Source organism: Leopardus geoffroyi, chromosome A2 (genome assembly GCF_018350155.1).
Source record: "Leopardus geoffroyi isolate Oge1 chromosome A2, O.geoffroyi_Oge1_pat1.0, whole genome shotgun sequence".
NCBI lineage: Eukaryota > Metazoa > Chordata > Mammalia > Carnivora > Felidae > Leopardus > Leopardus geoffroyi.
Window position 1 is genome coordinate 145,282,031 of NC_059331.1, and position 22,641 is coordinate 145,304,671.

General features: G+C 42.0%; 1 protein-coding gene across 2 annotated transcripts in view; it reads right to left on the bottom strand.

Moving 5' to 3' along the window:
* Window positions 1-699: 699 nt before the first annotated feature.
* RBM28 (RNA binding motif protein 28) overlaps window positions 700-22,641 on the bottom strand; it is a 31,799-nt gene continuing 9,857 nt past the window's right edge. For both annotated transcript variants that reach the window (XM_045495527.1, XM_045495526.1), the window contains exons 9-19: window positions 21,665-21,737; window positions 18,706-18,815; window positions 16,051-16,124; window positions 14,986-15,121; window positions 13,893-13,957; window positions 11,683-11,841; window positions 8,934-9,083; window positions 8,547-8,621; window positions 5,764-6,020; window positions 5,043-5,142; window positions 700-2,427 (exon numbers count right to left, since the gene is read on the bottom strand). In XM_045495527.1, coding sequence (XP_045351483.1) covers window positions 2,293-2,427; window positions 5,043-5,142; window positions 5,764-6,020; window positions 8,547-8,621; window positions 8,934-9,083; window positions 11,683-11,841; window positions 13,893-13,957; window positions 14,986-15,121; window positions 16,051-16,124; window positions 18,706-18,815; window positions 21,665-21,737 — 1,334 coding nt within the window. In that variant the 3' untranslated portion in view covers window positions 700-2,292. The remainder of the gene's footprint in view (window positions 2,428-5,042; window positions 5,143-5,763; window positions 6,021-8,546; window positions 8,622-8,933; window positions 9,084-11,682; window positions 11,842-13,892; window positions 13,958-14,985; window positions 15,122-16,050; window positions 16,125-18,705; window positions 18,816-21,664; window positions 21,738-22,641) is intronic.

The window sequence follows — 22,641 nt, forward strand, 5'->3', positions numbered from 1 at the left end:
AAGCTCTGAGGTGGCAGAGACAAAGGAACTGGAGGAAGGCCTGGCGGGAGAGATGGATAAAGACAAGTAGGGGAGGTGATAGGGGCTCTAGAACTGAGGGCACTGCATGTTACAGGAAGGAGTTAACATTTCAACCAAAGTGAGATGAGAAACCACTGAAGGGTTTTAAGCAGGAGCTACACCATCCCAACCCTGAGGCAGACTTATTGAGGACCACGGGTATGAAGGACACTAAACAGAGAATGAAGAGGTTTTCTCTAGAAAGGGGCCTCAGGGACCAGGGTGAGACATGAAGCACATCTTCAGGTCATCCTGGGGCCAAACATTAATGGGCTGGCCAATCCTTATCACCTCCTCTAGCCCAATCCCCTGGAACTGGAATCCCCTGGCAATATCATGGACTTAACTCTACTCGGACTGTTCCAGACATGGAGCAGCCACATTGAAGTTCTTCTAAAATCTGATTCCTTGTGACTTTTACTCATCTGCTTCCACGTATCCTTCTGGGCTCTACTAAAAGCTAATAAGACCCCAAGAATTCCCTTCTCAGGCATGTCAGTACGAGTTTCCTTGAGTTACTCATGTGACTTTTTAAACTTTTTATTATGGAAAATTTCAAATGTCCACAAAATCAGAGCGAATAGATAATCTCCATTTACCTACAACCAGCTTCAACAATAATCAACTCGTGACTCACTGTTTTCCGTCTGACATTTTTATTTCCTTCGCCAACTTGGTCATCACATTTGTCTTACACATGTGCTCTGGCCAACCCAGAGGCCTAGCAACTGACTCACCAGAGACATCCCATTTCCACTACAACAGCCAAACAGTCCGATTACAAGTGTGGCAGCCACACTGTTGCTTCATAATGTGAATTCGGTGGACCCGACTTTCCCACCAGAACTTATGCAGTAGGGTTTTTGAACCCAAGTGAAGGAATTTATGTTTGTTCCCAGTGATTTTCACCTTATCAGGTTTAGCCCGTTCCTCAGGCTATCATGATCTTTTTGGATCTACACTAGTATTTATTCGCCATCCCTCCCAGCTTTTGCGATACCTCTAAAATTTTGGAAGTAACCAATCATCTCTATCCTGAGTTTAAAAGAGGAGTATGGGGGCACCTACCTGGGTGGCTCACTCGGTTGAGTGTCCAACTTCAGCTCCGGTCATGATCTCGCGGTTCTGGAGTTCAAGCCCCAGATTGGGCTCACTACTCTCAGTGCAGACCCCACTTCAGATCCTCTGTCTCCCTCTCTCTGCCCCTCCCCAAACTGTGAGCTCGCTTGCTCGCTCTCTCTCTCTCTCTCTCTCGCAAAAATAAAGAAAACATTTAAAAAAAGGAGTATGAATTACAATGAATGAGTTAGAAAAAGAGTAGAGCCAAAAAGGATAAGAGAAAAACTTTATATTCTTTACGCTATAGATAAGAAACCTAAGGCTCAGAGAGTCTGTGTTTGGTTCAAGGCCCCCCTTTAGGTTAAGGGCAGGACAGGCTCGACCCTAGGCCTCCTGCTCAGAGCTCCTTCCATCAGACCTTACCTCTGTAAGTCCTAAGGAGGAAAGAAAATGTGGGTTATCACCAGCTAGGCTAGTGTCTGTGGGGGCACTGCAGACTGATTTCTACTCAACTACTAATAATAACCCACTCATCTGGCAAACAATGATCAGATGTTGCTCTCTGCCAGGACTCACTGCCCTCAGTGACTTTCCCAGTCACTGGGAGAAAAGTGGGGGAGAGAGAGAGCAATCTCTCAGAGATTAGGCTGGAAATCATTTTTCTCCATTCTTACTTAATGCCTGCAGTATGTGGAACTATGTAACTGAATGAGAGGAAAGTCAAAAACGTTCATTAATAATAAAGGATTCACATCTATTAGAAATGATCATTTGTTATTAAAAAAAGCCACAAAAGATCTCATTTAAAGAAGACCCTTAACAAAATAGACATCTTAAAAATTCACCCCTCAAGAATGCTCTTTACAATTTTTTCCATTTGAGAAACAAAGGATTGAGTAACAGTTATAGACACAATTCACACGGTAACCTGAATAATACACAAGAAGCATCCAAATGTTTTTCTGAGCTTTCTCTTTGTGGTTCACTAATCACCCACCGGGGAGGGCCCAAAGTTCAAACATGCAGAGCCCAGGGGGCCTCTCACCAAAGTGGTGGTGAACTGGGTAGGAAAGGGAGTGTCCTATCAGAGGATAACATGAGGGCGTGGAGGGAGATCTGGGAGCTTTACCAGGAAGTGCACAATCCAGCTTCTTATCCAGTCTGCTACCATCATCAACTATCAAACCATTTGCTCCTCTTCGCAAGAGGTGCTCCTTTAGAAGGTCCCAATAATTTCTGCTTATATTGTTCGACCAGCTGGTTGAAGCGGATTTCAGTCTTATTTCCCTTAGCTTTTCTCCTAGGTGTCTATAAATAGGGAAAATAGGGAAATAGGGAAAAACAAGATTATGAATTTCAAGCACTGAATATCACCTTACCCTTAACACCACCCAAGAGAGAAAATAAGAAATCCTATTCACCACAAGAGGTGAACTTCCAGAGAGTGACCCTTAGAAAATGCAAAATGAATTGTCCACTGGCAAGAAACCAGACCAGGAATGCCTAAGAGAAGGGCCCCTCTAAAACACTGCAGGTGCTCCTGAGCTCTAGCCCTTAGATGCTCACGTGAGTCTTCTTGCAAAAGAGTCAGCCCAGAGTCTAGACCTTCTCGCTGGCCCTTTCCCTTAACAAGAATACTGCTTGGGTCGCCTGGGTGGCGCAGTCGGTTGGGCGTCCGACTTCAGCCAGGTCACGATCTCGCGGTCCGTGAGTTCGAGCCCCGCGTCAGGCTCTGGGCTGATGGCTCAGAGCCTGGAGCCTGTTTCCGATTCTGTGTCTCCCTCTCTCTCTGCCCCTCCCCCGGTCATGCTCTGTCTCTCTCTGTCCCAAAAATAAATAAACGTTGGAAAAAAAAAAAAAAAAAGAATACTGCTTATGGGATTTCAGAGACAGAGCTCCATAAGATAGTACAACATGGATCAGACTTCCCAGAGACAGATTCCTTGAGGAGGAGGAGAAGCTAATGCTTCCTTTGCCCTTGAAACTTAACAGAAAGGGACTAGGGAAGGAGAAAAGAATGCTTGACCTCAGATGTTCAAGAATGTAGAACAACCATTTTCTACTAAAAGAAACTAGGGCTGCTTGGGAAAATGGCTAATGCCAGGACCAGGGGAAAAATTATGTAAGATGAGCTGCAACATCGGGTTGTACCAGAAAGCAAGGACACTACCACAGACAGGCTCATATCAGAAAGCATCGAGAGCCACCCTGAAGGGCTTCTGCTGGCTTAAGATGGGACAAGAATAATAACTATATTTGACTGAAACATATCAAGTATACAAAAACTTACGAATCTATAATACTAAAAAAATCTCACTGGTAGGGCACCAAATCACTACTCTGAAAACGGACAAAAGAGAAACGAAATCAAGCATTTATCCTGCCTTTCCAACACAAATGGTATTGCATGGTAACCAAATAGTTGACAAGGGAAAATTCTTTTCTCTAAAGTTCTACTAAAACAATGTAGAAGAACTGAGGAAAAACAAAAACAAAAACAAACCCCTAAAAACCCACCATCTGGAACCCATATTGAAATCACAGATCTAGATAGCAATCATCAGTATGTGCTAAAACCATCAGGTGAGAAGCTGATGGGAACTTTACAAACAGAAGACAGGCAGACAACCCCTAAGCTTACAGATCTACTGATCAACCCCTGAGCATCGCTAAACGTGGGGCAACCAGACATTATGTGCCTTAGGGTGTCAACGCACCAGAAAGCACCCAGCACTACCCATGAAATACTCTTGCCAAGAAAAGTGAACTTGAGGGGCACCCGGCTGGCTCAGTTGGTGGAGCGTATGACTCTTGATCTTGGGGTTGTGCCTTCCAGCCCCATGTTGGGTGGAGAGATTACTTAAAAATAAATAAAATCTTTCAAAAAAAAAAAAGAAAATGGAACTTGACTCTAATCAAGCCGGGACATCTAGCTACCAGTTTACAGGCACTACATGGTTATCACAGGAACAAGGTAAATGATACCACAAGGAAGCAAGCAGCTTAAGTTAAAACGTAATAAATTCTAAAGGGCAAATGACTCAGTTTCTCCAAGGAATTATCAGCATGGAAAAAGGGAGGTGATAAGGAAGAGTATTATAGGGGGAAAAAAAATTTAAGAGATATAAAAACCAAATGTAATGTGCGGACTCTTTCTGGACCTTGATTTGTACTAGCCAACTATAACAGAACATTTTTGAGGCAACTGGGGGCATTTTAATATGGGCTGCATATTAAATGATATTAAGGGCTTCCTATTAATTTCATTAAATATGATAATGGCATAATATATGTATATTTTTAAGGCCTGGTAAGTTGGAGATGCATTCTGAGGTATTTTTCTGAGCAATATACCTCATTTTCTTATAAGGCATATTTATACGCGAAGCAGTTTGCTTTAATATGTTGTGGGCAGGGGACAGTATGTATGAGGAATAAGTAAAATAAGATAATTGTTGAAAAACAGAGTAACTGATACACTTGGTCCTCTCCACTATTTTATTTATAATATTTATTTATCTTTTATTTATTCATTTTTCAACATTTTTAAGTGCTCTCTACACCCAATGTGGGGCTCGAACTCACGACCCTGAGATCAAGAGTCAGCCAGGTGCCCCTATTTTTTTAACTTTATTTAATTTTTTTTTTTTTTTTTTTTAGTAATCTCTATACCCAACATGGGACTCAAACTCACGACCCCAAGGTCAAGAGTTGCATGCTCTTCTGAGTTAGCCAGGTGTCCCAGATTCTCTCCACTTTGAAAACTATATATTTACCTCAACATCCTCTATAAAGCTGTAGTCCTGCATGTAGCTGCAATCCAGAAGCCCTTTCTTTTTGCTTAACTAATCAGAGCACAAAAGTGGCTGCCAGCCCCGGGCAGAGCTATGCTATACCAAAGCCCGGTACCCTACAGAACTCACCTGCTTGGAAGGTAATTTCTGCTTCTCTTGCTTCTGCTGGTTTATCTGGGGCTTTGGCTTTTTGGGAGGGAGAGACTTCACTTTGCCTTTGTCCCGGAGCCTGAAATAAGAGGTCAGGTAAGTGTCACTCTGAGTTCTTCCTCTAACTGGCACCTCTGAGGCTGTCTAAGCCAGAAGATAAAATTCCTTTTTTAACACTGGCTCTAAGTCCATGACAAGTCATTCTAAAAAAGAATACTGTAACAGAATATCCTAAGGCTCAACATTTTGTATTTGTTCTTGTTTCAGCTTAAAACCTCACAGGATCCTCAAAAACCTTCACTTATTTAACAAATATTTTGTAAAGACTGACTTTTGTGGATAGCACTAATCTGTTGCCTCAAATAGGATCTGCAAAATAACCTTGAGTAGGTGGCCGTCAGCCAACAGAGACAGCCCTGCGGATGGGAGGAGGCTCTTCAGAAGAGGGAAAAAGGCACGAAGGCCTGCCCTAGAAGGCTGCCCCGAGGTCCCCTCTGCTAGTGCTTCTTCCAGCCTCCCGGTGGTCCAAGAGCACATCTCTGCTAGTGTAGAGATGCCTGCACACGAACCCCTCGTGGGGGACTGACACGGTACTAAACATCCCTTTCATCCAAACAAAAGCTACAATAAGAAAGCATTAAGTGAGAACAAACCCTTTTAGAAGCCACCCACTGCTCTATGCCACAGTCCTGCATCTCACCTGATTTTGGGGCCTCGGTGTGAGGGGAGCACCAGGATCTTCCTTCTCTTCTTTCCGTCAGGCAGCTCCACCTGCTCCACTTCAGCCTTGGTCTGGAACCCCGTCCACGAGGTAGAATGCACCTTTCCCTTCTGCTCCAGGGCGGCCTTGCTTTGTTCCTGTGTGTGGTTTTGAGCTGCTTTCCGCTGCCGGTCTTTTCCAAGCACTGGCTGTTCCTGCTGGGGCTCACCAGTTGCAGGCTTGGATTTCACTTTTTGCTGCATAAAACAAGAGACTGCCATCAGGTTTCTGGATGAGGCTTATTTGCTGGAAACACTCAGCAGAAAAGGAGCTTTATGTGAGCCTAGTGAAAGCAGGGGAGTTCTTCCCCTGAATAGTTACAAATTATAGGAAAGTGAATACACAGTAACAGATGGTTACCAGTTTGGGGGACATGAAACCACTACTTCCCTCCCCATATGCAGAGACAGGGGAAAGTACATGTATGTCCAAGACTCAAAAGCCAGTAGGAACATGCCAGTAGCATGGGACAATTACCAAAGGTGTAACACATGTGTGAGAGGAATCCCAGAGGGAGAAGAAATATTTGAAGTAACCGGGCTGAAAGTTTTCCAAACTTAGTGACAGATACTAAACCACAGATCCAGGAAGCTCAGCCAAATATATACCAGTAACTCTACACCCAGGCACATCATACAAAACTGCAGAAAATTAAAGACCAAGTGAAAATCTGGAAAGTAGCTGGGGGGAGGGGAAGGGTAGAGAATACCTTACCTACAGAGGATTACACTGAACTCTTCAGAAACCATGTAAGAAAGAAGAGAACACAGAAATATTTAAAGTTTGAGCAGGGCGGGGGGGAGTCACCAACTTAGAATTCTGTATCTAGTATAATTATCATTCAAAAGTGAAGGAGAAATAAAGATTTTCTCAAAAAAAGAAATAAAAACCACACACACACACACACACACACGCACACACACACACACACCCCCCAAAAAACTAAAGGAAGGAATCTGTCACCAGGGGACCTATCTTGCAAGAAAGGCTAAGTGAATTTCTTCAAAGGAGGAAGATGACCTAGGTCAGAAACTCAAATCTACATAACGAAAGGAAGAACACTAGAGAAGGAATAAATGAAGATGCGGAAAAGATGCTATGAGAAGGAAGGCATAAGGTGTTACAGATTTATGTTGCACTGTAGTAGAAGAAGAAAAAGCAGATTCACGTGAAATTAGTGTCATAATTGACACAACAAAGATCTGCTATAAGCCTGTACTGTGCCAGTGTCAGTTTCTAAGGTAAGGGTCCAGAGGGAAAGAATAGTGTTTCCCTTTCAGTACTTTCAGCCTAGTGGAGACAAGAGACACACAAACAAAGCAAAGTGAAAACTAAAGATCTTAGGGAAGTTCACGAAAGTACAAGTAAGGTCTTACCTCTTCTGAGAGAGGTAGAAAAATGCTAGAGGAAGCACATTTGATCTGAATATGAAAATTGTGTAGAAGTATCCTTGAGCCAAGGGAAAGGGGCAATTTTACACAGAAAGAGCAGTATGTACACAAGTATAGGCAACAAAAGAGCCATCTGAGTAGTTTTCTAAGTCACTAGCTTCAGAATCACTCCACAGCAATAGCTTACAGCAGTAAATAAGTCTACATCTAGAACAACAAAGCTGCCTTGAACAAGAACCAGATCTCAGGTTTTCCGACCCAAGACCACTGTATTAACCACCGAAACTGCTCTTCTATTGGTCAGTCCACCATACACACCACAAAGAGTACAAATATTTGGTATATAAGCAAGTTTAGATATGCTACCAATGGAGGCTGTAGGAGTTATGGTATCAAGAATAACCTGGCCTCCTACGCCCTGGGGCAAGATGGGTAAGAAAATGAGTGCTGACCATGCACTGTTACCACTTAATCCCTGGCAATCATGCGAGGTAGATGCTGTTGATCCTATTTTACAAACGAAACTGAAGCTGAGAAAGGTACTAACTTGCTAAGGAACTCAGAGGAAGAGCCTGAGCCCGACCATGACCATAAGTATTCCTGTGCTTGTTCTTTCCTTGACACCACACTGGCTTAAAAACAACACTAAAACACTATCAGGAATCACACTTCTGGAGCCATCTAAGAATTCTGGAAGAGGTAGATGAAATCTACAGCAATGTAAAACTTTCATCTGGGCCACTACCTCTGACATGTACCATCACCAAACACTGTACTGGCATTGCTCATCGCTAATAATATCAGCCTGATTCTCCTCTCTCCTTCCTTTCCCTCCTGTGGAGCTATCACAGGATAGGCTAGCAGAGGAGAAGATGGCCTGAGAGTTCTAGGGAACTAAGAGTAAAGGGTAACAAAGAACCAAATCAGGTAGAGAGACCTATTTCAAGGGTGCAGAACCACAAACTGAACAAAACAGGAGTTTAAATATATTGTTTTAACTGAAATAGTTTTTTTTTTTAAGCTTATTTATTTATTTTGAAAGACAGAAAGTGTGCACGTGAGTAGGGGAGGGGCAGAGAGAGAGGAAGAGAGAATCCCAAGAGAGAATCTGCACTGTTGGTGCAGAGTCTGATGCGGGGCTTGAACTCACAAACCGTGAGATCATGACCTGAGCTGAAATCAAGAGTTGGACACTTAACCAACTGAGCCAAGGTGTCCCTGAAATAAATCGTTTTAACTGAACTGTACACTTAAAAACAGCAAATTTTGTGTTATGTGTATCTGACCACAATTAAAAACAAACAAAAACAGAAAAACATTTCAGTGCTGTACCAGGCTGCGCTGAATCCTCAGTTCCTTTATTTTAAGTTTCCTTCGATCTTCCAAAGAGAACTCCACTATCGGTCTCTGTGTCAAAAGGAAAATGTCATTCAATAGATTTCTTAATTTCTGAGTGCAATGACCTAAGCTGTCCTCCACTACTCCCCTCTCTCCTGCTCACTTACTCTACTTAAAGGTAGGGGGCCAGTTCTGCAAGCAGGCTGTCCAATTTAGATTTCAATTCCTTCTAATCATCAGCTGAATCACTGCTATTCCCTCCACCGACTGGCTACTCTTCCCCACCACACACAAGTCAGAGGACACTGGACATAAAGGAGAGAAATGGTTTTCTGCAAATGGCCCTCAGAGGATCAGGTCTCCCCACAGGAAAAGGCTCACCTTCAGAGGCCCAAAGATCTCGGGATTGTTGTTGATGTGGCGAAGGGCTGTCAGGGCATGCTCGTGCTCCTGGAACTCTGCAAAGGCGTAGCCCAGGGACTGACCCTTAACCTTTCCATGCGCTCCTTTGAGATCTCGCATCACCCTACACTAAGAGTACAGCAAGAAAACAAAAATCCTTGATTACAGGATAAGAACGTGAACAGATTCACTAAGTAATCAGGTTACTGGAACAGAATCCTGATCTATATCACCATCACAACAGTCATACTGGAAAATATACTTACCAGTGTCTGTCTTAATAGAATACACCTACTAGAAAGCACAAAACCAATTAAATAGATACCTTCTGGCTTTCTAAGAGTTTACAGAGACCACCAAAAACCTATATATAAGCACGTAAATAAAACAAACTTCCTCCCCCCAAAATTATGACAGCTAACTGCTAATAATACATATAAGTTGAGAGGTTTATAGAACTTTAAACTATACAAGTTATCACTAAGGATGAAGCACCATCCATAGATCTCATCACTGAAGAAACCACTGAAAAAGGAAATAACTGAAGAAGGGAAAGAAGGTCTGATGGCTTTAGTTAAGAAATACATTCAGGTGTGGGGAAGAACCTGCCTAACATATAACCTAGAAAAACAGGAAGAAGCTTCAGCTGGCTTCGCTCAGAGCTCAGATTGTCTCTGGTGTGATGTTTCCTTAAATCCTTTACTTAGGGGCGCCTGGGTGGCGCAGTCGGTTGAGCGTCCGACTTCAGCCAGGTCACGATCTTGCGGTCCGTGAGTTCGAGCCCCGCGTCGGGCTCTGGGCTGGTGGCTCAGAGCCTGGAGCCTGTTTCCGATTCTGTGTCTCCTTCTCTCTCTGCCCCTCCCCTGTTCATGCTCTGTCTCTCTCTGTCCCAAAAATAAAATAAAAACGTTGAAAAAAAAAAAAATCCTTTACTTAAATGTAACAAGCATCCTGGGGCATTGAAGATACCATATCATAGCAGTCTATCTTAGGATACTGTTTATATGCTATTACTCCTGGAAGCTGTAGTTACCACATAATGGAGAAATGTAGGTATTAAGGACATGTGGATGCTGCATTTGGTATACTTCTGGTACTTCTCTGTCCCTAGAGCTGTGCCATGTACTGTAGAGAAACCAAGAAAAGCATAAAATGAGGTTCCTGTCCTCAAGAAGCTTATAATCTTGCTGACATACTATACCTTCATGAGGTGAGCATATGAAAGAATTAAAGAGAAAATTCAATACAGTGCAAACACTGTAAACTCCTAAATTTTCCTAACTGATGATGTACAGGCACTTACTAAGTACTGTGGATGCTGATATGAGAAATTTCACAAGTGACCCCTACACCAGTAACACTTTGAACAGTTTTACTAAGAGCAGTGTCAGATATGTGCTGATATGTTCACATTCCCTCATGTAATTCCCCAAATACCAATGCCATACATTTTAAGAGATTTTCCAGGATTAGGAAAACAGCTTATAGTCACCAATCAGAGCAAAGCAGATTTATAATACTGGCTACGTTACTTATTCAATAGGTACTGATGAGAGATGACTATGTTCCAGGTACTCTGCCAAGGACTAGGAACAGTGGGATACCTACTCTCCAAGAGCTCAGTGTGGTCGGGAGAAATGACTGGCAGACAATTACAGGACAGTGTAATAGTAAGTGCTATGACAAAGGGTTACAGAGGGTGTTGTGGGGGCAGGGGAACAGTGTCTGCACTCACTGTGTAATCAAGTCTTGGTCTGAATCCAGTGTTTGTCTAATACAACTGTTGAAGACCCGTGTGGCTCTCTGTGCTTACCACATACCACTGAGGACTCTTTTTATACAGTACGGGCCTAAATGGCAGCAAAATGTTCTTCTAAAGACCAAACTACACAGATTATTTTCTCTGCAAAAAAAATTAACATTACAGCACCTGCTATGATGCTGAGCACATAGCAAGCATGCAAATTAATTCATGAGGCAGACACTTCCTCGCATTCTGCTGCAACTTGGACAGTGTGTGTGAAAGGCCGTTCTTTTTTTTTTTAAGACTGTCATTTAAAGTTTTTCTTTATTTTGGGGCGCCTGGGTGGCGCAGTCGGTTAAGCGTCCGACTTCAGCCAGGTCACGATCTCGCGGTCCGGGAGTTCGAGCCCCGCATCGGGCTCTGGGCTGATGGCTCAGAGCCTGGAGCCTGTTTCTGATTCTGTGTCTCCCTCTCTCTCTGCCCCTCCCCCGTTCATGCTCTGTCTCTCTCTATCCCAAAAATAAATAAACGTTGAAAAAAAAAAATTAAAAAAAAAAAAGTTTTTCTTTATTTTGAGAGAGAGAGAGAGAGAGAGAAGGGGCATGAGGGAGGGGCAGACAGAGAGCGAGACAGGGAGAGAGAGAGGGAGAAGGCACATGGGGGTGAGGCGGGGGGCGAGAATCCCAACCAGGCTCTGTGCTGTCAGCACAGAACCTGACTCAGGGCTCAATCCCACGAACTGTGAGATCATGACCTGAGCCAAAATCAAGAGTCAGATGCTTAACCAACCGAGCCACCCAGGTGCCTCTGAAAGGCAGTTCTAAGAAGAGAAAATAAACAAGCAAACGTGAAAACTGCCTTAACTGTTGACAACGTGTCCAAAAAAAAACCGCTGTCAATCTGCTAGCACCACAGTCTGAAAAAAATGCTCAAAACGACCCATGATGAGTACTGAAGTTGTGGGTGGGCAGGGCCAACTCTCACCTCCTTGAGGCGCACCCCTTTTTCCCCTCGTGTGGCATTCAGCAGCAGCTTTCTGAGCTCTTTGTCATCCACAGCCTTTGGGAGGTTGTGCAGGCAGAGCCTGGTCTGGGAGACAAAGATATTCTGGTCCTTGAGTTTCTGATGTTTCAGCAGCTCAAACTGAAAGAACAATAAACTGTTAACAATACAATCTACCTTTTAAAAATGCAGGTTCCTAATTCTCCAAAAGGAACAAACTGTGACCAACCCCCCCCCGCCCCCCGCAATCCAATAACCACGCATATAGAAAAAAGAAAGGAAATCGCCCACCCACAGCCTTATGATGTGTAGCCTAGGGAAAGACAGGTTCAAAGAGGCCAGATGGTGGGTATGTGGTAAGATCATGGGCTCTGGATTCAGACTAAATTAGAAATCCATCCTAACTGGCGAAGTTACATGAAATTTTTTAAGCCTCAGTTTTTCCCCCTACAAAGTGGAACTGTAGATCAAAATACCAATCTCTCAGCACTGATGTGAGGCTGAAATGAAGTAATACACAAAAAATCCCAAACTCAAAAGCTGGCCTAAAGCAAATAATACATAATCCTGTGGTTAACGTCTATGCCCAGTCCTTATCTGTCCACCAACTCAAACTAATTTTCTAGTTTTTCCAAAAGGATGTGGAATTTATTTACAGAATACTTGCTAGAATGTTGTCTCGACTCTGCCACCTTGAGGCAGAAGACTGTCTATGATCACAGAGATGAATTCTGCTTCTAGAGCACTGGCCTCAAGGATGTTGCACCAGTCCCAGGGGTCCACTCTCCAAAGTGAGAGGATAACATTCTTTTCCTGCTTTGTTTTTAAAATTAGGTTAGTAGATGGGGGCGCCTGGTTGACTCAGTCAGTTAAGTGTCCAACTTGGGCTCAGGTCATAATCTCACTGTTTGTGGGTTTGAGCCCCATATCAGGCTCTGTGCTGACAGCTCAGAGCCTGGAGCCTGCTTCAGATTCTGTGTCTCCCTCTCTCTCTGCCTCTCCTTAGCTCCTGATCTCTTTCTTTTTCTCTCTGTCAAAAATAAATAACATTAAAAAATTTTTTTTAATTAGATTAGTAGAAAAAAAGTTTTAAATTTTTTCTTTAATCAGGTCTCATTTCTGCTGTTCCTTATTTGGTAAAGGTCCTAACAAATTACAAAATGATCAGATTCTCTGAAAATGAATATTAAAGGATTATTCGAAGTGGCTCTCATGCCTACGTTCAACAGTCTTAAAAGAAACAACTGTGAATTATGATGCATATAATCCAGTGAGTTTTTTGCTAGAAAAATTCATTCTAAGGGAAAATTAAATGTGTCACTATCACATTGTGATAGGCGATGTGATAAAGGGCATATAATGCCCCCCAAACACCATGGTTTCCAGATGTTCACTACTAAAAAAGTTGTGAACATGAGTCTAGAAACTGTACACTGAAAAAACACACTGCCTCTTGGTGTCATTATATTCTCATCTCTGTTCTCCATCTCTGTACCCTCAGACTCCAAAGCTAGTTGTCTTTTTTTTTTTTTTTTAAAAACATTTATTTATTTTTGAGACAGCAGATACAGTGTGATTGGGGGAGGGGCAGAGAGAAGGAGACACAGAATCCAAAGCAGGCTCCAGGCTCTGAGCTGTCAGCACAGAGCCCGACACAGGGCTCGAACTCACAGACAGGGAGATCATGACCTGAGCTGAAAGCAAGAGTTGGCCACCTAACCAATGAGGCACCAGGCACCCCCTAATATGATTTTTCTAATCTGAACATAACCTCCTACCAAAAAAGGACATCTTAACTCTTCCAAGAACCCCATCTACCTCTTTCCCTACTAACTCCAGCCTATTCTCATCTTCCTTTCTTACGTCATTCTGTATTTACACTGACACTTAATTATACACAGCCTTGGCCTCTATGCTGTAGAAAGCATACTATATGGCCAACACTTACTGCTGGGCATCGGGAAATTACACAAGAAGACCCAGTCCTTATAATGGCATACAGTACTCGTGTATTATGTTCAGTGTTGGCTTCTTTGCTGTTTCATCTGTATGTTTTCCTCTAACAAGAGCATAAGCAGGGTCTGTGACTGATGCTTAGCTCTGTGATAAGCACCTCCAGCATTCAACAGTTATTATTTACTGATTTGTACGAAGTCATGCAGATCCCGTAGGCTGGCGCCTAATCTACCCACCCGTTCTCTTTTGGCCATATCGGCGGCGCTCACACCCTCAGCAGCCTTAGTCCCAGCACGAATCACTGCAGAAAGAGGGAAAAAGGCCAAGACATCAGCAAGGGAATTTTCACTGAGCAACAAGAGGAATGTGATTTGAATGATGCAAGCTCTTTGTACAGGCCCAGAGGACTATGCTGGCCAGGACATAGTGGCATTTGGGTAGGTCCAGAAATAGGCTACAGGGCTAAGTTCTCAGCTCTGAGCTGCTCTCAAGGACTAAAAACTGAACATTTTGTGAATTTGTTCCTTTTCTCCTTCCCTCCCCTCAAAAACTTCATGTGCATGCCCGAAGTCTAATGGAAAGGCCTAGAGGAAGGTCTGAAAGGAAGTACATTTTAGATATTTGGAATACAAAACCGCTCTACTTGTAACCTGCCCTTGGAATTTTACTGTCCCTCATGTATTAAGTACTGTACTTAGTACTGCCAGTAGAAAGCAGTGAGTTAAGCCAACCCGAAAACAGCAATATGGCCATAAGAGGCCTACAACTGAAGGCTAACAGCCTTACATCACCAGTCCAGGCTGTGCAGCTGTGCAGCAGGTGGGCTGACAAATACTGCATGACCTAGAGGAAGGGATTTTTTTTTTTAATTGAAGCTAATTTCTGATTATCCTTCTGACATTAAAGGGAAGGTACTGAGCACACAATTTATATTCATAATCCAAAAAAGCAATAATTTTAGTGATAATTTTCAACTCCTTCAGGAAAATTATCAGAACTCATGACAAGAAGCAAAGGCAATTTGAATTTTTCCTCCCTCTCTGCCCTGCTAATCCTCTGATCTAAAGGTCTAAAAGCTAGCAGGCAGACAAGAGATGGGCGAAGTCTTCCTAACAGAAAGCTACATCTGCTAAAGTGGAATAATATAATGCTGTTATATTATAAGCTATAGTGTTATATTATAAGCTAAAGTGGAATAATATAATGCTGGTAAGGAGGACATGTGGGTTTTCAATTTGAAACATGCCCCCAAACATCCTACTGCTGCTCACTGCCACTGCACAGGGCCAGCTACTCAAGCCTGGTTCACAGCTCCCTCCCACTACTCACAGCCTTCTCTGGCCAGGTAAAGGTTCCGGGTTCCAGTTGGCTTCTTCACCTTCTTTGTCTGGAGCTTTGCAGCCTCGTCACGCGTCACGGCCAAGTCGATTCTGAGCAGTCGGCCATCCAGTTTAAGCCCACCACCCTGTAACAGACCGCAACTCTCTCTCTTAAAATTCATAATGGGTAGAAATTAAGCACCTAACAAGGAATGCCAAGGAAAGGGAAAACAGCAAACCCCAATTATGCTGTGGAACCCAACCCCTAGGATGTTTTAGCCCAGGCGGGTGCAGGTTGACCACTGAGTCTAATACTTAGTATAGCTGTGCAAAAGGCCACGTGTAGGGGTGCCTGGCTGGCACGGTCGGTAGAGCATGCGACTCTTGATTGCAGGGCTGTGAGTTCAAGCCCCACGGTGGGTGTGGAGCCTACTTAATTTAAAAAAAAAAAAAAAAAAAAAAAAGCCACGTGTACACTTAGGGCAGTTAGCAGTAATTTATTTTATAGGAGTTGATTAGTACCAAAGTAGGCCAGAATTAAAGAAAATGATCTTTAAATTCTAAAGAAAGCTAACAAAATGGTAGTGTTAACTCTACTTAAGAGAATTTAAGAGATAATGGCAACACAGGATAATTTATCTCAGAACAATTTATACTGGGCTATAGAACACACAGAAAAATTCTCCATCACCCATACATTTTCTCTCATTTACTCCACTTCATAGATGACCTTAATCCCTTCTTGTCCCAACCTTTCATGTCATCAGCCTAGGAGAGAGGCTGACGTACAGACAGTAATCAATAAACATTAGATACATTTTTAACCTGTTTCCTTACTTATAAAATAGGTATAATAATTTTACTTACGTTACATACCCCTGTAGAAGTGATATAAGGATTAAATAAGGTAATACATATAAAGCTCAGTGTCTAACACACACTAAGTTCTCAGTAAGTGTTGGCCTTATCTTATTACATTATTGACAGAAATCATCAAGCTGTATGTGAACAGCAGGCTCTGGCCTTTGGAGCCATTATCCCCTAAATTATGGAGTAAAAGAAATGTCCTCCTTACCTCAGTCTCTGGAGAAGCAGCTTCAAGGCATTTCTGTGCTGCTTCTTGAGTCATGAACTGGGCAAATGCACAACCTGCACAGAGACAAAATTAAGTGACATGCCAAACTCCCCTGGCCCACCAGGGTGCCAAAGATAACACTACACATGGCGGCAGCCTGAGACGAAGTGGACAAGACTCCCATCTTGTTAGGGTGCTACGAGACAGGCACCGTGTCGGGCACTGAAGGTTCAAAGGCAGACAAAAGAGGACAGGTGCTTATCATGAAATTTTACTATTACTTCATCATCTTTTCCAATGCTTCTTAGAACTTCAGTCTCACCATTGCTCTCCTTGGTAAGAAAAAGCCACAAGATATGGTAGAGAAATTCCACTCGATTCAGCATCACTTACTGCTTGCCTTTTAGAGGAGTAAAAAACGAGGCAGGAACCACTTAACCTGAAATTAATTACACATCTCACTGTCATCAAAGCTACGTGGGAGACATCAGATATGAGCAGACTGACCTCTTGGAGTCAAGTCCCTGGCCTCTATCGCATGAATACAGCAGTGAACCAGAAAGCCATAAGCTCAATTCCTGACTCATACTCTAGAATTTGCAAAGACACACCTCTGACTGGTTAGATGCAGGGCCAATCAACCCATCCTAATTTCTGCTACTGATAAAAAGCAGTTTTTATAAGCAAAGGAAAAAAGTTCACCTTATAGTAGACTCCAAAAAAGAAATACAAGTCTCATAATATTTTGCTAGTATTCCTTTATACAAATTTAAATATTCCCTCATATATGAAAAAAATGTCAAACTTCCTAGAGCTACTGGGGCACTGATTGATCTTTTGTCCCCTATAAGAATGAATGGCAGGAGACTGACACAACACATGTGGCAGGCCGACCCAAAAGTCACCATCTAGGTGAGGTCTTCCCTGCCTCCTCCAGGCAGAGCCAAGCACCCCCCGCCCTCGTCCCCCTCAGTCCTCCAATCACATCTCTCTATTACAGCACTGGTCAGGTGGCATTATCTCAAACAGAATGAGTGTCTCAGGAGTAAGGCCCATGTTTCTTGGCTGTTTCTATATTGCTAGCACCTATCATAGTGTCTGGCATTAACAGACACTCAATAGAAGAAACGAATGATACAGAAAGAAAGAAAGGAAGATGGAGGAAAATGTTTCTAATAGGCAGAATAGCTTATTCATCCAATTTGAAGAAAATGTGTACTTCTCTCTGAATGGGTAAGAATTTTATTACTGGAATTCCCAGGGTCAGTATTGGGTTTAGAGTTAACACTTTCCTAAAGTCTAAATTTTTAGCTCTCCTAGACAGCAAAATGGCATGCTGACAGAGATAAATGGTAGGAGGAGGCCAAGGCTGTGTGAGTAGGCAAAAAAATTTAGTATGAGCTAGAAAAAGACAACACGTTAAAAAACTAATGAAAACTATGCTAAGATTATTAACTCTGAGCTAATATTAATAGACCGAGAAAGAGACTGAGCAAGTTAAGTATTGACTACATTCTGAAAATACCAACCCAATACACTACTGCACTCAAAAAGAAACAAAAGATATCATCAAAATAAAGCAATATCCTACAGTACTTGGAACATTCTATGCAATTCTAGTCATCTGTTTTTAGAAAAGCATACTGGAAATGGAGAAGGTCCAAGAAGTATAGTTGAATATTAAGAGTTGAAAGCACCTTAAGTGATTACTCTAGTTGAACCCATTCATTTTACAGATAAGAAAATGAAGCCCGCAGTGGTTAAACAATTTGCCAAAAATCACCCAGCTGGTCTATGGCTCAGCTACAATTAGATCCCTAATCTCCAGGAAGCAGTTCAGTTTTCTTTCCATCATACTGCCCTATTTATATCTTTTTGGCTAAGCAAAAACCAAAACCAATCAGGTTTCATCAATTTGGAAAGTAAGGTTGGAATAGAGGTTCTGTGAATCCTTGAGTAGATTCCAGAGAGCCCACAAACCCTCAGAAGTGGCATTTTTCTGGAGAGAAGGTTCATAGCTTTTGCTAGATCTCAAAGGAATCAAGAATCAGAATGAATTAAGAACTCACTGCTTTAGGAGAATGACTGCAGTTGATGAAATCAAAGATCATGAATAGGCTGTAAAGATGCTGCTTACCTAACAACAGTATACTAAAAGGAATTGTGGCCAATCCTTAAAGTTCAAAGGAAATAGCTTCAGGAAAAAAATCTAAGGCAGCAGTCCTGCTATACACAGTTTTCCTTCTGACTATTGCTGCTGCAACAAAATTTCTGTTAGCTTCCATCTCTAACAAAAGCAACTGAAAAAGATCCCAGTAATTTCAAGCAATGTGGAATGATTAATACCCATGAGATGCTATCACATTTGAAATTCAAAGGAGAACAACAAATGGAATTCATTACCCTAAAGTAAATAAGCAAGGGCTTAAAAAGCTTAGACAAAATTGTGGCTGGCAGCACCATTAAAGATGCTGAGTGTGATATCTTAGAAGACAACCTCAGAATGTCCTTGGTGCTTCTATGGGCCACAGAAACCCGGGCTGGGTGGACCGTAGACCCCTCAGAATGGCACACGTTGTGCTCTCATGTAACCTAGTCAGTGCCCATGGCAGCGGTCTCAACCTTTTTAGGACCTGCCAAGCTGACAGCAAATACCTTTAGAATGCTCTGTGTCTGGATGTAAGACGACACGGACGTATTTGAGATCTCCAAATTGCTGGAGGAGCTCCCCGAGTTCTTCTTCCTCTGAGTCAAAAGACAGGTTTCTATGGAAGACAGGTCACAAGAAAAGCCAATTACAAAAGTGAGATCCTGTGTTCTAGTACAAGGTAAGACACCAACTGAAGTGGCACTCTTGCTCACGGCCACCCTCTCTTGTTCGGGAATAGCACCAATGCACAGGGGCGGCCTCCACCAGCCTAGCCTCTGCTGTGTGATTCTGTCCCTCAGCCATTATTGACTGGCCTTTCTGCGTCCATCAGATTCTCTCCCCCAGGAATTTAAAACTTGAACAGGCATATAAAAAGACCAGAAGCGAAGATGTAGATTCATTTCAAAATAGTAGTACTCAATCCAAAGGAAACTCCTGGGAAGCTGAAATCTGAAAATATTCTATAGATTGATCTGGGTGGTGGTTACATGGACATATATGTATGAAAAATGTCACTGCACTGTACGCCTAGATTAATGCACTTTACAGAATATATGTTATACCTTAAGAAGGAATAAAAAAAAAAAAGGCAGTGTCCCCAGAGAAAAAAACCCCAGCCTCCTACAGCTAGGGCCCCAAACATCCCAGATTTTCATCTCCTTAAGGTTTGTTTTTTTTGACACCTTTGATTCTGTGAGCCACCCATGTTCATCCAACAAACAGACTTTTTCACTTAAATTGACCAAAATTAGTTTCTCTTACTACAACCAAAAGAGCAGGCTAATAAGAAAAGTCAAGATACACGTGTGTGTATCTAGCTCTCTCAATTACTCACTTCCCCCCTTGCATTGCTGTGAAAACTAGGTTTCAGTTAAAACTATATAAAAGTCAGAAAATCCTAAAAACAAAAAACAACAAACAAAATCCTTCAAATAATAACTCAAAAGCAAAACATGGAAAAGTTTACTAGCTACATGCAAAACAAGAAAAGAATAAGTATTTCTCTCAACGTAATTAAAAAGTGTTGGAAGATTTTGTTCTACTAAATTTCAATACATTCTAAAGATCCTTCATTTTCCCAGCTATGAACATCCTTCCAGGGTAAAAACAAACAAACAGTCCCAAATAAATATCTATAATTTTACTTCTCTTAGACTCAGTTAACAACCCCATAAACAATTCCATCTTATGAAGTAATCGAGACAAAAAAATGATGTTCTGCAATAAGACATATCCTAGCCACGTTATTTTTTCTAATTTGCATTATGGGTAGTTTTCTCTCTCCCACCTCTTAACTTTCCTCAGTTTTGTTTTTTTTAAAAAAAAAATTTTTTTTAACGTGTTATTTATTTTTGAGACAGGGAGAGACAGAGCATGAACAGGGGAGGGTCAGAGAGAGGGAGACACAGAATCTGAAACAGGCTCCAGGCTCTGAGCTGTCAGCACAGAGCCCGACACGGGGCTCGAACTCACGGACCGCGAGATCATGACCTGAGCTGAAGTCAGCCGCTTAACCGACTGAGCCACCAGGCACCCCCCTCAGTTTTTTATTAATTAAAAGATGTAGGAATGTTAAGAAATGGTATCCTTGGGATTGAGGTCATAGGCTCTTAAGTGTGACAGTTCTTCCTTCCTATCAGACAGAATCCTCTACAAACACAAAATTATTTATATGGCCAATTCCAAACAGTAAAAACAACTATGGAGAGACACTGTGTTAAGGCAGAAAATGGGCTACAGCATGGCTTGTATAGGTTAAACCCACCTTTATAAATAGCTATGATGTGGGCATGTGTGTGGGTGTTCTCTGAGTAATAATTAAGGTTAATATTTTTGGGTGTGTTTTTGCTCACTTATTTCCTCAATTTCCCACAATAAGCACAAATTACTTGTGTATAAAAACAATCTTAAAAGACTATAGGAAGGGGCTCCTGGGTGGCTCAGTTGGGCATGCCTCCAACTTCGGCTCAGGTCATGATCTCATGAGCCCCACATCGGGCTCTGTGCTGACAGTGCGGAGCCTGCTTGGGATTCTCGCTCTCTCTCCCTCTCTTTGCCCCTCCCCTGCACGCCACACACCCTATCTCAAAATAAATAAAATTAAAAAAAAAAAAAAAAAGACTTTACAGGCAGAAAGAATACACATCTTTAAAATATGACCCAAACAGCCCTAGTACATTGGCACTTAAGAAAAGACAAGAAGGCATGCCTGAGGTATACTGAAGACAGCCTGACTCTGTGAAAAGGCCAATCTACCACAGACTAAAACGGCAATGACAACATAAAATAAAACCTATTTCCACCTGACTCCCTCCTTAAGTTTCCCTGGAAACAGATGGGATGCCTTATTCTATTCTGGATAAAGGTGAGTTGGCAAGAAGACAGAAACTACCGGAGACAAGTGATGTCACCTCTCCCCAGTACTTCCCCTAAAACAAAGGCCAGAAGCAAAATGTTTCTAACAGTTGAAGAATTGATTTGTTCCAAATGATGCTACCCAAATTACAAAGAATGAAATGTAAATGAGGATAAAATATGAAGATCCCTGCTATTTATCTATTTATCTTCTGTATATAGTTCTGGTTCTCATAAATTCTCACTGTTGGCTATATTCCTAGGGCCCGATATATTAACGATCTTAGAGGCATCTGATTTTCTGGCTTACCTAGAAGAACTAGTACAAAAAAAAAAAAAAAAAAAAAAAGAGTGGGGCACCTGGCTGGCTCAGTTGGTAGACCATGCAACCCTTGATCTCAGGGTTGTGCGTTCAAGCCCCATGGTGGGTGTAGAGATTACTCAAAAATAAAAAATTACTCCGAAATTACTCCATTTTTAAAAAAATGGACAGAGACAGAAAGAAAGAAAGAAGGAAAGAAAGAAAGAAAGAAAGAAAGAAAGAAAGAAAGAAAGAAAAAAATCTGTGCAGACAACATAAACAGCAGTTCTCAAGGTACAAAAGCGTACCTGATAAAAACAGTCTTCCCTTCATTCACATCAGAGGGTAACTTCCTCTTCTTTTTCTTTGAGACTTGTACATCTAAAGTAAAAAAAAAAAAAAAAAAAAAAAAAAAAAACCATAAACTGAAAAAGACTTAGTGCCACCCACATGACAAGGGGTTACTCCACAGATATATAAAAATCTTGCATAAACGAATAAGAAAAAATCTAGTTAAAAGTGAGCAAAGAATATACAACAAAACACTTGAAAAGATGCTCAAACTTACTCTCATAGCACAAGAAATAAGATGCTATTTTTCATTCCAACAGATTAGCAGAAACCAAAAAAACTAATGAAATCCAATGTGGTAAGGGTGTGGGGAAAAAGACATTCATACATACTATCGTGACTGTATAAACATTTAGAATATTTGAAGAGAAAAAAATACACATTCACATACACAAGAATACACTATATTGGATGTGCGTGCTCACACACATTTTTCCTTACAAAGGTATTAAATAGATACACAAGAAACATTTAATATTGGGTGTCTCCAGAGAGGGGCCCTAAGTGGCTGGGTACAAGGGAGACTCACTGATTTCAAAAATAGACATATATGCATGTATGTCAAAAATAGACATACATATACATAGAAAACTTCTGAAACAATGTGAAAGAAACAACAGTGGTTACTCTGAGGGACTCTTGGGGGATTGGTGAGAAACTTTTTTTTCAATTTGAGAGAGAGAGCATATGCATGAGTGGAGGAGGGACAGAGGGAGGAAGAGAGGGGCAAGGGGACAGGGAGAGGGAGAGAGGGGGAGAGGGGTTGAGGGAGAAGGAGAGGAGAGAGGGGGAGAGGGAGAGAGAAAGAGAGGGAAAGGGAGGAGAGGAGGAGAGGGAGAGAGTGGGGGGGGGGGGGAGAGAGGCGGAGAGGGAGAGAGAGAACTTCAAGCAGGCTGCACACTCAACATAGAGCCCAATGTGGGGCTCAATCCCA